We start from the raw sequence: 13,611 nt of genomic DNA on the forward strand, positions 1-13,611 counted from the left end.
TTAGTACATAGTAATTGAGACATTGCAAGTTATTATCATGCACTAGTTTAAAATGTCTCGCGACAGGATAAGTACTGTCATTGTTAACAATTGCACGTAGATGCTGGAGAATTCCGACATGCACCTGCAGCTTGGTACTACCAACGTATCGCAAGCCGCAGGTACATGTCAGAACGTAGTCAGCATAAACCGTCCTACAGTTAAAGTTTCCTTTAATAGGGACCAAATCGGGACTAAATGGAGTAACATATTCCTTGTGTTAATTCCAAATCTGCAGGCCCTTTACCGGCCGGGGTTGTAACCACATATGTCCTTTCCTTAACTCCAGAAATGTATTAGTTATGTGGGTTCGCATCGAGGGACCTTTCCGATATGTGATGGTAGGACTACTCGGAAGTAGTGGTGCCAGAACCCCATCAGTAAGCAAAATGGGCCAACCTTTGGTTAAGATGGCTCTGATCTTTCTCTCCTAGCAATTAAACATAGTAATGAACCTAGGAATCACTATTGGTGCTTGCGGTGTCTAAGATAGGGACCTTTTCTGTATTTAAAAGTGATTCCCTAGATCTGGAATTCTGTTGGACATTGCTTGTTTAAGCACCTTGTCACTGTAGCCTCTTTGTTGGAACCTATTAAGGGCCTCAGTGGTACAGATTGCCAAGTCCTGTTCAGTGCTGCAGATCCGTTTTAGCCGGAGGAGCTGCAATATGGGATGATGTTGTTAATGATATGTTTGGGATGTGCGCTACTGGCGTGGAGTATTGAATTTCCCGCCATGCTTTTTCTATGGAGGGTAGTTGCGATTTGACCATCCCTAATAAAAACCTTGACGTCTAAAAAACGTTATGTTTACTAATGTTGTACGTAAACCTACGTTTTTCCTGATTGATGTTAATCTGGTTGACAAATTCGATCGCACTCTTTTCATCACCCCTCCATATTAAAAAAACGTCATCAATGTAACGCATCCATTGTACAATATGTTTAGAAAAAACATAATTGTGTCTCCCCATGAGGACCTGCTTCTCCCACCAGCTTACGTGCAAGCACGCGTAGATGGGAGAAAAGCAGGCCCCCATCGCCACTCCTCTCTTCTGCAGATAGATATCATTACCAAAGAGAAAGAAATTATTATTAAGGCACCAAGTTACCAATTCCATGATCATTTTGTTGTGGCTGTAACATTGCAACGTTCTGGTACCCAGAAAAAACTCAAGTGCCCTTAAGCCTGTAACATGTTCAATGCTAGTGTAAAGGGATTCGTTGTTCAGAGCTATGAACATCGAATCAGCCGTCCATGGAATCTTCTTGATCTTTTTCAAAAAATCTCTGGTGTCCTTAATGTAGGTAGGTAACCAGGTCACCAAGTCCTGCAAAAAATTATCAACATTTTGCGTAATGTGTTCTGCAACGCTGTTTATGGCAGAGATTATCGGTCTCCCAGGAACTGGTGATATAATTTTGTGCACTTTGGGAATTAAATAGAATCTAGCAATAACCGGATTCTCAACGTTAAGGAATTTGAATTCTTGTAGGGAAATCATTCCCTCTCTTTTGAACTTATAGAGAAGTCTTTTAAGATTATCTCTTACCAAGTTATATTCCTTTAAAGTTGTTCTTTGGTTACATGACTTATCCATGAGTTGTCTCCGTGCCTCAGCGATGTAGTCTTTTTGGGGCCAGATAACAATGTTTCCCCCTTTATCTGAATTGGAGACAATAATTTGATGGTCATTGTTAAGTCTCGTCATTAGTGCGGAATATTGCTTTTCTTGATCACTTTTATATCTTTTCCGATGTTTCGTTTGGTAGTGCAATTTTTTGAGGTCTTCTACGACCACATCGTGAAATATATCAATCGCATCTTTAGGCATGGTTGGCATAAAACTGGATTTGGGCTTAAATGGGGACGCTTTGCCAATCACCCTGATAACACCTATAAGAAATAGAATGAGTTTTTTTTCTACACTGTGCTTCCAGACGGTTGGCTTGGGAACACACAGAAAGTCTTTAGTCTTTGACTCATTAGCCAATCACTTGATTCCTTTGAAAGAACCAGTTTATAAGACCTTAAAATGGCAAGAAGCCCATTTCATGGTCTCCAAGCTTCTATCCATAGCCATAAGATTTACTCTCAATTTTTATTTTTTTACTTGGACCAAACCCTGTTGGTTTGCACATCTTTAAGCTGTGTTCCATACAGCGTGTCCTGCACCAACAAAATCTATGGTTCTCAGAATCCAAAGCAGACCCTCCAAATCATACTTGCTTCGTGTTTTTCCATGCACAGCACAGTCTTCAGGGTCCTTCGTGCCCTTATCTTGACATGTGTGGGTGTTCCCGAGCCCAGACTGACAAATCTTTATCCTACTCTGCCTGCAATGTACCTTTTACACTCTGAGTGGGATTCTCTAATGCTGTGCAGTTATACCTCCGCTTTCTAGCATCACTGTCCAAAGTTTCCAATGCTATCCACGTACAACTAGCAGTTCCACGAGCTGTTCCACGAGCCTAGTCAGGAGGAGCCAGGTCTATTAATGAACCAAGTACTGAGGCTCCCATCTTGGAGCTTCGCTGGTAGAGCACAGGAATATGGCTGGAAGGGAGGCTTGAGAGAGCCTTTCTGTGACTGAACTTACTCTCAACTTACAACAGGGTTCTCCAACAAGTCAATTGCGAGCTACCAGTAAGCTCACAGACACCTTCAGAGTAGCTCACAGCCTTGAGTTCATTGTTCAATTCGCACAGGGTAATGTCTGTTTTAGGAAAGTTAAGGGAAATCGGTGTTTACTTTACATTATTATCTTCAGGCTGCAGATAGCAGGGCCTGATAACGAGTAGTGCTCAGTCAGATTTATGACCCATGGCACAGGTGAAGAACTGAAGCACCAAGGTATTTAAATCTTAACCTCATGCGCGCTAGCGGAATTCCGCTAGGGCGCTGAGAATTCGAAAATCGCACTTTGCGTGACGAGCTGGGCTCGGCATCAGCGTGCGAGGAGGCTACGCGATGACGAGCCCAGCTCGTCATCAGCCCCGAAGGGGTTAAGCAAAAGTCCTTGTCAACTCAGTATTGGAGCACAAGAACAAAATGATGTTTCTGAATGCTTTTAAATGGGAGAAAATTCAAATGAAGAGTTAACTTAATGATAAAGTCAACTCTTAATTTTAATTTAATCCCATTTCTAAGTGTTGAATTTACAAACAGCAGGCTTCTTGCCTCCAGTGGTCAGTAGACACCCCATATTTATAACTGAACAATACTGTCCTTTTTTTCAAATGGGAGAAAATTAAAGTGGATACAAATATTTCTATGAAATACTCAGGTAATGTTTTTCTACACTTTCAATAAGACCAATGACATCTTAGGGCCTGATTACGATGACGGTCCCACCGCCATCGAAACCATGTTTACCGCCCGCCATATTACAATGGCGGGCGGATGGTTGGCGGTCGGAAAGACCGACTGCCACACATCAGACGGGCTCCTTGAGCCCGCTGGAACGTCGAAGGGAGCTGCAATCCCTACAATGGTGGTGGTGCCTGGCAGCACTGCCGTAGGGATTATGATCCCTCCCTGCAGGCCGTTTCATAGCGGTTTACCCGCCATGAAAAGGCTGACTGAAAGGGACAATGGGGGCCCTTAGCGGGCCCCCTCTGCCCCCTGGTTCTCAGTTTTGTGGGGCACCTATGGTGCCCCCTACATATCCCTGCACCATGTGGCAGGTAATGTGTAATTTTTGTACTGCGGCGTGTGTTGCAGCACACAGCAGATGCCGCAATACAAAAGATATACTTTGCGACCACCTTGAAGGTGGTCACATTATAATGCCATTGACGGGACCGCCAACAGCAAGTCAGGTGGTCCCGTCTCCGATATGATGGCGGTTGGACAGAAGTCCGACCGCCATCATAATGAGGCCTGCTGAATTTTATGAAGCATGTTTCTTCATATTAAATTCCTCCTATATAAACAAATGGCTGCATTTTTCTGTTGTAAATATGACACTACGTCTACAGGGCATTTACACACAGCAGCCATCTTGCTCCCAGTGGCCGGTAGACACAGTGTCATAATTATAACTGGAAAAAAAGTACTTTTTAGAAGTGGGAGAAATTTCAAGTGCAGAAAGGTTTTCCATATTATGAACATTGTTTGCAGAACATTTTTCTGCACTTTAAATTTCTCTCAATAAAAAAATGGTTGTATGTTTGTGCTATACATGTAACAGTGCCACATATGGTGAAGGGTATGCCCTGTGTCGCAAGTACATATAACAGACTCATTTACCCATACACATATATCCCATTCATATGTACACATGTTCGTACACCCCAAGAACACGTTCTCACTGACACACATGGCAGCACTGTCAGAGTGCCCCAAGTCAAAGTATTTTGTTCAAACCGTAGTCTTTGGCTCTATGAACATTCGGCTTTATCAATGAAACTGGGTGTGGCGGTGTCTGGTAACACTGGGCGAGTGGCTTGGCCTTCCGGAGCTCTCAAAGAAGTAGCTCTACAGAAAAGTTTGGAGACCCTTGACCTACAACGTACACCTAAGAAACCACCTCATGCCCAAGGGCTTTATTTACACAGATCTGCTAGATGAATCCACTTCGTCTGTTCCTGCACCAAAATAATAAAAAACTCCAAATGGAGCCGTCCTCAAGGCTCAAGAAAAAATAGCCTTCTTATGTCTGGCGGGCACCAATGTTGGGACACAGACATTTCAAATGATAAGCAATGTATCTGGAACCTGCAATGATCTGGTTACGTTTTTTAACGTGCAAACTAAAACTACTTCCCTAGATGAATGTAGGCTACATACAATTATTTACAACTTCATTGACCACTAGTATTGTTTATTTCAGGTAGTGATGAGCTTGTAGTACAATAAACCCTTGTCTGGATTATAGCAACCTATGACACTGTACACTTCACCAATGAACACTTCTATAACCTAACCTAAAGCTGTGAAATGAGAAAGAAAGGCAATGATCTGAATTTGTGGCCCAAAAGAGGCATGTTATATTGACCAGCGGCAACAAGCAGTTGAGTCCACATGAAACACTAAGGTTCCGGCTCACTGATACACACCTTCCACATCTCCACTCAACTGTTTAGTCTACATGAAATTGAAACAACTCATCCACCTGCTCACACTCTCTCCAGGGCATTTCTAACTTAGCATGTATCGCCCTTTTCCTTTTGTCTTCCCAAGTGCATAAAATGGATTTTGTAGACCCGATTCAACAGAACCTATTGCTCAAGATTATTTGCAAATAGAGAAAGGCCAAATAGTGGAAGCCCACTGTGGATGATTAAAAGCCGATTGACTACCACGCAGATGCATTTATTTGTAATTACTCATATACTCACCAACAGAGACAGCATCTGAAGCATGGTGATCTGGGCATTACACAGATAAGCCAGGAAATAAATGAAAGAGGAGACGCCGACCCAATAACCAAAGCATGTGCCAATGGCAGTGCCCATCAGGGTACCTTCCCTCTGTGTTAGAGAAATGAAAAGACAAAAATGAATAACTTAAACACCTGCATAAACTACACATGCTGCAGCATTTTTCAAGAAAGAAAGCACTGAAGTTACCTATTCTGCTCTGTCTGGCATACATCTTTACACATGTCCAAGCTCCAAACAATTACTCATTCATTTACTCTTTAAAGTTCACCTACCTTAATTTCACAAAAATATGAAAACAAATAAAAAGTATGCATATCATGCATTTGAAATGACAGCACAAGTTAAAAAAAAATGTACATTTAAGAATCATTTTTAAGGAGGCATCAAAATACAAATAAGGCAATTATTAATAGCTATTTCCAAATGTTAGCAGTTACCTCCTTGTCCCCTTCCTACATCCACCTAATTCTCTTTGAACGTAAGAATAATACATGAGTAAATCCGTTTCTTGACAGCATTTTCGAACAAAAACACCCTTTGGTACTTGAATGAGCGGAAGCTGGGTAGAAAGGATGCTATATATAACAAACCCCTGGGGTACAGCAAACATTATAGGCAGCAACTTCAGCATGTAAGAACATAGCTTTTAAATATAGAACAAGAACCATGGCACAGACATAATGAACAAGTTACTTACCTTCGGTAACGCTTTTTCTGGTAGATACTATATCTGCCTGTGGATTCCTCACCTTGTGAATATCCCCCTTGCGTCAGCAACATTCGGAAATTCTTTTCGTAGCCTCGCGCCGACGTGGACTTGGACGTCAGAGACACGGCATCGCTCGCGACTCCGCCAGCGTCACCGACGCCTACAATAGGCCCACGCCGGCGTGATGACATCAGTTCAGCCCTTTTTTCCGTGCCATCAAGGCACACGGACGGACCAATGACAGTAGAAATATACATAGTATACACAATACACAATAGCCAAGGAGAAACACACATAGGGTGAAGCAAGTGCAAGAAAACAATGGAAACAACTCCTTAACATTACAATATATAAACAATACATCACAGTAACTCTGGTAAAGAAGAGTGGGCAACGGGGAGGCGGGTGGGTCAGTGAGGAATCCACAGGCAGATATAGTATCTACCAGAAAAAGCGTTACCGAAGGTAAGTAACTTGTTCTTCTGATAGATACATCTGCCGTGTGGATTCCTCACCTTGTGAATAGAGTCCCACAGCAGTCCCCACTCCCGGAGGAGGGTGTCCATTCTTCTAAACCAGGAAATCCTGAAGGACAGAGCGCGCAAAGTGGCCGTCCCTCCTCACTTCGGTATCTAAGCAGTAATGGTTCGCGAAAGTGTGGAGGGAAGACCAAGTTGCCGCCCTACAAATGTCCTCAACAGGAACACCTCTAACCAATGCTGAGGTTGACGACTTAGCTCTAGTAGAATGAGCCCTTATACCCTCTGGAGGTTCCTTACCGGCCAAAGAGTAGCAGATCTTTATACACAGAACGATCCATCTTGACAAGGTTCTTTTATGGACCGCTCTTCCTCTTTGCGGGCCAGCAAACCCAACGAAGAGCTGGTCATCCAAACGACAGTCTTTAGTTCTGTCCAGGTAAAAAGACACCGCCCTCTTGGGGTCCAAAACGGTGTAACCTCTCCTCCTCCTTGGAAGGATGTGGGGGGAGGATAAAAGGTAGGGAGGGTAATGGATTGCCCAAGGTGGAAAGGAGTCACCACCTTAGGAAGAAAAGCAGCCCTGGTCCTTAGAACCATTCGATCAGCATGAATGGTCAAGAAAGGGGGCTTGTAACCAAGAGCTTGAAGCTCACTTACCCTCCTTGCCGAGGTTATTGCAACGAGGAAGACTGCCTTAAGAGTTAAAAGCCTCATAGGACATTTATGAAGAGGCTCAAAGGGAGCACCCATCAGAAAGGTCAAGACAAGATTTAAGTCCCACTGAGGCACAATAAAAGGAGTAGGAGGGAACTTATTTGTGAGGCCCTTCAAAAACCTTAAAACTACAGGAGACTTAAAAAGAGATGGCTGGTCAGGCAAACACAGAAAAGCCGACAGCGCCGAAAGATAGCCCTTAACCGTGGCAACAGCAAGCCCTTGCTGCGCCAGAGAAAGAGCAAACTGGAGAACATCAGACAAACGGGCTCTCAAAGGGTCAATAGAATTCCCACCACACCAAGTGACAAATTTAGACCATCTATATGAATAGACAGATTTAGTGGAGTCACGCCTGGCTGACAAGATGACATCCACCACGTCAGGCGTGAAAGAAAAGGAAATCAGGTTGCCCCGTTCAATCTCCAGGCATGAAGGTGCAATGTCTGGAGGTGGGGGGTGTAGAACCTGCCCCTCCATCTGAGAGAGGACGTCTCTCCTGAGAGGGAGACGGAGCGGCGGGTGAGAGGAGAGGTGGAGAAGATCTGTATACCACACCCTTCTTGGCCAGTCCGGGGCGACCAATATAACTTGGGTCCGGTCTTGGCGAATCTTCCTCAGAACCTGAGGAATCAAGGGTATGGGAGGAAACGCGTAAAGGAGTTGATTTCCCCAACTCAACTGAAACGCGTCCCCCAAGGCTCCTTGCATCGGATACTGGAGACTGCAGAAGGACGGGCAGTGAGCATTCTCGCGAGTGGCAAACAGGTCCACCTGAGGAGTCCCCCACGTCCGAAAAACGTGACGTACCACCTCTGGGTGAAACCTCCACTCGTGGTCGGCAGAGAACTGCCGACTGAGACTGTCTGCACGCACGTTCAGAACTCCGGCCAGATGATTTGCCATCAGACAAATCTGGTGGTCCTGAACCCAGGACCAGAGACGCAGAGCCTCTCTGCAGAGACACTGCGACCCCACTCCTCCCTGCTTGTTGATGTACCACATCGCGGTCGTGTTGTCCGTCAGGACTTGGATCGACCGACCGCGAAGGGAAGGGAGGAAGGAAGGCCTTGAGCGCCAGACATATCGCCTGCAACTCTAGAAGGTTGATGTGAAGCAACCTTATCTCTGGAGACCAAAGACCCTTGACCTCCAGATCCCCCAGATGAGCACCCCACCCTAGAGTGGATGCAGCCGTTATCCCTGTGGCCACCGATGGAGGTAGTTGAAAAGGCTTTCCTTGCGACAGATTGCCTTCCACGCTCCACCAAGACAGATCCGCTGCAGTTTCTCTGGAGATCCTCACTGACTCCCTGAGATCTCCGTTGTGCTGATACCACTGCCTGCGGAGGCACCACTGGAGTGCCCTCACGTGCCAGCGTGCATGGTCGACCAACAGAATGCAAGAAGCCATCAAACCGAGCAGGCGAAGGACCTTCAGGACTGGAACGACCGCTTCATTGAAAAATAAAGGAATCATTTCCTGAATGTCGCAGTAGTAAGACCAAACGGAAGGACCACAAACTGGTAGTGTTGCGATCCCACCGTAAAACGGAGATACTTCCTGTGCGACTTCAGGATTGGGATGTGGAAATACGCATCCTACAAGTCGAGCGACACCATCCAGTCTCCTTCCAGCAGCGCTTGAAGAACCTGAACAAGGGTGAGCATCTTGAATTTCTCCTGTTTCAGAAAGAGATTCAAGACCCTGAGATCCAGGATTGGACGAAGTCTGCCATCCTTCTTGGGAATCAGGAAATACCGGGAGTAGCATCCCTGACCCCTTTCCTGCTCTGGGACCACCTCTATCGCACCCTTTCGTATCAGAGTTAGCACCTCCTCCTGCAGAAGAGACAGATGTTCCTCGGTGCAAAAGCCTTGACAAGGAGGGTAATTCGGAGGGAATTCCCGAAAGGGAAGGGCATACCCATTTTCTACAAGATTGAGAACCCAAAGATCTGATGTAACCGATTCCCAATCCTGTAGAAAATGGGTAAGCCGACCCCCCACCAGACCCACATGATCCTGAATAGCGGATCTAGGGCTGCTTTTCTGAGGCAGGGGGGTTGGAAGAAGAGGAGGAGGAAGAGGCCCGACGTCCACGAGGACGCACTCTTTGCTTTCCCCTGTATGATCTGTACATAGAATTTTGCTGCTGCTGCTGTGGCTGCTGCTGCTGCTGACCTTGTCGGTAATTCCGAAAGGAAGAGCGACCAAAGCCCCTGAACATCCTGTTGGACGAAGAGCCTCTGATCTGGAGACCTAAAGACTTAGCTGTCGCTCTGCTATCCTTAAATCTCTCAAGGGCCGCATCAGCTTTCTTCCCAAAGAGACTAGAACCATCAAAAGGAAGATCCAGCAAGGTCGCCTGAACATCAGCCGAAAAGTCTGAGGATTTCAGCCAAGCTGACCTTCTAGTGGCGACAGCAGTGCCCATGATACGTGCCACAGAGTCGGCAGTGTCCAGACCACTTTGTATAACCTGGCGAGCCACCGCCTGAGTATCAGAGATCACTTCCTCAAAATCCTTCCTGCTGGCATCAGGAACTTTAGGAACCAGGACACGCAAAGAATCCATCAGGGCATGCACATATCTCCCCATCAGACAAGTGGCATTAGTCGACTTCAACGCCATGCTTGCCGATGAAAAGGTCTTTTTTGCAACCTAGTCTTGTTTCTTCGCTTCCTTTTCACAAGGAACCTGGGGAAAGGCACTAACACTCTTTTTAGAACAGGCTGCTTGAATGACCAGGCTCTCAGGCGAAGGATGAGAAGACAAAAAAAACAGGGTCCTCAGGTGCAACCCTGTTCCTTCTCGCCACACTCTTAGAAACCGCAGGAGCCGACAACGGTTTCTTCCACACCACCAAAATGGGATCCGTCAGGGCATCATTAAATGGAAGCAAAGGTTCCACCACGGAACTCGGAGAATGCAAAACCTCAGTGAGGATATTAGATTTAAACTCTACCGCTGGCAAAGTCAATTGAAGAAGTTCAGCAGCCTTCCTCATAACCAAATGGTAAGGTTGGACATCCTTAGAAGGAGCACCAGAGCCTGAGGGCAACTCCCACTCTGGAGAGAAATTAAGACTTCCTGAATCAGCCAACTCCTCAAAACAGTTCTCCTCCAATTCACCTTCCTCCACATCAGAATGTGAATCCAAGTACCTTTGCTCTTCCAAAAGGCGTTGAGCTTCCCTTCTGGACCTCTCCTTCACACGCCTCGCAGTCGGATCCACCAGCGGCTCCGTCGGATTCGGGACCGACGCCGGTATCGAATCCGATGGCACAGAGGAATGCCCTCGAGGACGATCCGGAGCGGGCGACACCGGAATCGGCGTCGACAACTTCGGCGGAGCCGTGAATTGCCAATGCGATATCGGAGCCGGCACATAAGGCATAAACTGAGCTGGAGGATAGGAGTGAGGAACTCCCAAGCTGTAAGCCAAAGGACCCATGGGACCCGAAGGTGCACCAGAGGGGTACCACGCCCTTCAGAAGACGCCATACATAGCGTTAAGAAACGCCGAAGGGTCCTGGCCTGGGGCAGGAAAGGGCGGTTGAAAACCCTCAGGCCGGTCCTGAGGAGGGATCGGATTCGGCTCTTCAACAGGCGCGGAATCCACATCCTCCTGGGCCTCTTCCTCTTCTCGGACGGGGGACGGCGTCGGAGACGGATTCGGAGCCGGAGAAGGATTCGGAGCCGGAGTAGGAGACCGCCCATGCGACTCCGAAGGTGAGGCCTCACCTTCAGGCTCAGAGACATCCAGAGTAACCACCTTCAAACGTACCTTCTTCGGTGACCTCGACCTCGAGCCCGACTCCTTACCGGAACGACGTCGGGACTCATGTCTCCTCTTCTTATGTTTCTTCTTCGACTTCGAAGCATGATCCGATGCCGACCTCGAAGACGACCCCTCTCGCGATCCAGACCTCGACTTAGTCTTCGACCTCGCCTTTCGAGAACGAGACCTCGACGATTTCTCTTTCCCAGCCTTCATCTTCGCAACCAGGAGTTTGGCCTCTCTCTCCCTCAGGGCCTTCGGGTTAATCTTCCGACATGAAGAACAATCTTCCACATCATGGTCGGAACTCAAACACCAGATGCAGTCATCATGCGGGTCGGTAATAGACATCATTTTACCGCACTCCCTGCAGGGCTTGAAGCCGGTCTTCTTAGATGACAACGTCGAAGAGACAGGATACAAAGAAGAAGAAAATGGCAACAAAAAGGCAACAAAGTACCAGTTGGCTAGAGAGATTCCCGATAACCGTTAGCGGCGACGACGCGGAAAAAAGGGAACTGATGTCATCACGCCGGCGTGGGCCTATTGTAGGCGTCGGTGACGTCAGCGGAGTTGCGAGCAATGCCGTGTCTCTATGACGTCCAAGTCCACGTCGGCGCGAGGCTACGAAAAGAATTTCCGAATGTTGCTGACGCAAGGGGGATATTCACAAGGTGAGGAATCCACACGGCAGATGTATCTATCAGAACAGGTGTTTGTGGGCATGCTGGCATTTTGAGGACTGGTAAGAGAGGATAGCTTCTACTGTTCGCTCTGTGCCAAACTTGTGACATTGCCCCTATCGCTCTCGCATAGCAGCAGGATTTTAGAAAGGCATGTTGTGGAATCCTGCAGTGCCACCAAGTATTTTATCCTCCAAGCCCTGGTAAGCCCCACTTTTCACAACACTAAAACCCAAGCACTTACCGGTGTTTCAGCTCCCAACGTACGCTAAATGAGATATACTCTTCTTATATTTTTGTGTGCTGAACATTGAAGGAACACCACCAGTTGTCATATTATGCTTGTAGTATTTTTAAAGTGTACATGTCACTGGTGATCCTCAGCCACACTCATTCAACTTAATTTGAAGTCTGTGTTACATCACTTATCTAAAAAGGGTGTTAGCCTGCTTAATACGTGCATGAAGGGTCACAGAGAAGATGCTCTTCCAAGTGGACACAAAGTTCCACAAGCTGACAGGTCTACGGCAAAGAGTAGAGCATGTGCGCTGTTGAGAGCTGCACTGGCATTAGGCAGTGGAAATGAAGGGATGGCAAAATGGTACTGCCAATGTTCTGTTCAGGGCAACACGTTAGTAGACTAGCCAAACGGTAGTGTGGTGAATGTGTCTAAATCGAGACAGAATATGGAAGAGATGGTCTGAGAGGTTTTGGTCTGTACCAAAGCACCACATGCAGCCTGTCCATTTCATTAGTTCCTATGTCCACCTAGTGTTCAGTATCAAGCCACAGAAACAGAGACAAAATTACTGTGCTAAGTGTTATAAGAAAGCAACACATTCACAGTGTTTTATAGGTTGCATGAGGTATGTTGCCTAGTCGATTTGGCTTAACTGCGGTGTTCGTAGTTGAGCTGTATTTAAAGCAATAGTCTAGCTAGCTGCTACAATGCAATCATTACTTTATCCTACATCATGTTCAATTGATATTGTCAATGCTGAAATGTTAATGTTGTGGTTCGCGCTACTGGAGATTGCCATTTTACTAAATTTACTGCTCTTTCTACGGTGTTGGGACGTGAAAGAGTAGAACTGGGACACTTGGTGTCCACCGGCAGTGCAGGGTGTTGTGATCTGGATTCCCATGGATTTAAGAACATTACTGCATTAAAGTTGATACCAGATGCCACTATGAGCACCCCTTCAAGAATTTGTTCATCTTACTCATTTTATTTTTCAGAGATGGCTAAGGACCAGCAGCCTAGAGGAGGTAGACTTACAATGACCGTGCCAGATGTCTTCATGCCATGAAGAAGAATCGCCACCATGGTGAAGACCAGCATCAGGGGACCGTATAGCTCACCAGCAATTTTCTGAGGAAAAAAACGAACAACAACTAAGACCTTTCCAGAAACAAGTTAGAAGGGAAAGACCATCGCATCTGAAAGGAAGAAAAAAGTGACAAACAACAGTTGTTGATATTTTAGTTAACTCTCTTTTGGGCATGAGTTCAATAACCAGGAAATATAATAGGCCAATCGATTAGGGCTGCATGGCTAACACAGGCACATTATGCGTTTTTATATTCAACCTAATTTCATTCTGCAAAATTCACATTTTGAATGACTTATTTGTGCTGAAGTTATTTTGTGATGCAAGACTCTGATAACATATGCATTTATAAAGTAGGAAGGGCTTCGCAATCCTCATTCTACTCTATTTCCCACAGTGGTTCAAACCCTCCCAGTTTGGAATTAGACAGGTTTCCCATATTTCGCTCCTTCCTTACACTCCTCCCCAGACAAGCTATTC

At 46.2% G+C, this 13,611-nt stretch overlaps 1 protein-coding gene across 1 annotated transcript in view; it reads right to left on the minus strand.

The window, feature by feature from the left end:
• The window catches only part of YIPF3 (Yip1 domain family member 3), a 150,694-nt gene that overhangs the window by 55,420 nt on the left and 81,663 nt on the right, over nucleotides 1-13,611 (minus strand). The window contains 2 exon segments of the mRNA XM_086925995.1: nucleotides 5,383-5,514; nucleotides 13,080-13,172. Of these exon segments, the coding sequence (XP_086782121.1) occupies nucleotides 5,383-5,514; nucleotides 13,080-13,172 (225 nt within the window).

The sequence above is a fragment of the Lissotriton vulgaris genome, chromosome 6 (assembly GCF_964263255.1).
Source record: "Lissotriton vulgaris chromosome 6, aLisVul1.2, whole genome shotgun sequence".
NCBI lineage: Eukaryota > Metazoa > Chordata > Amphibia > Caudata > Salamandridae > Lissotriton > Lissotriton vulgaris.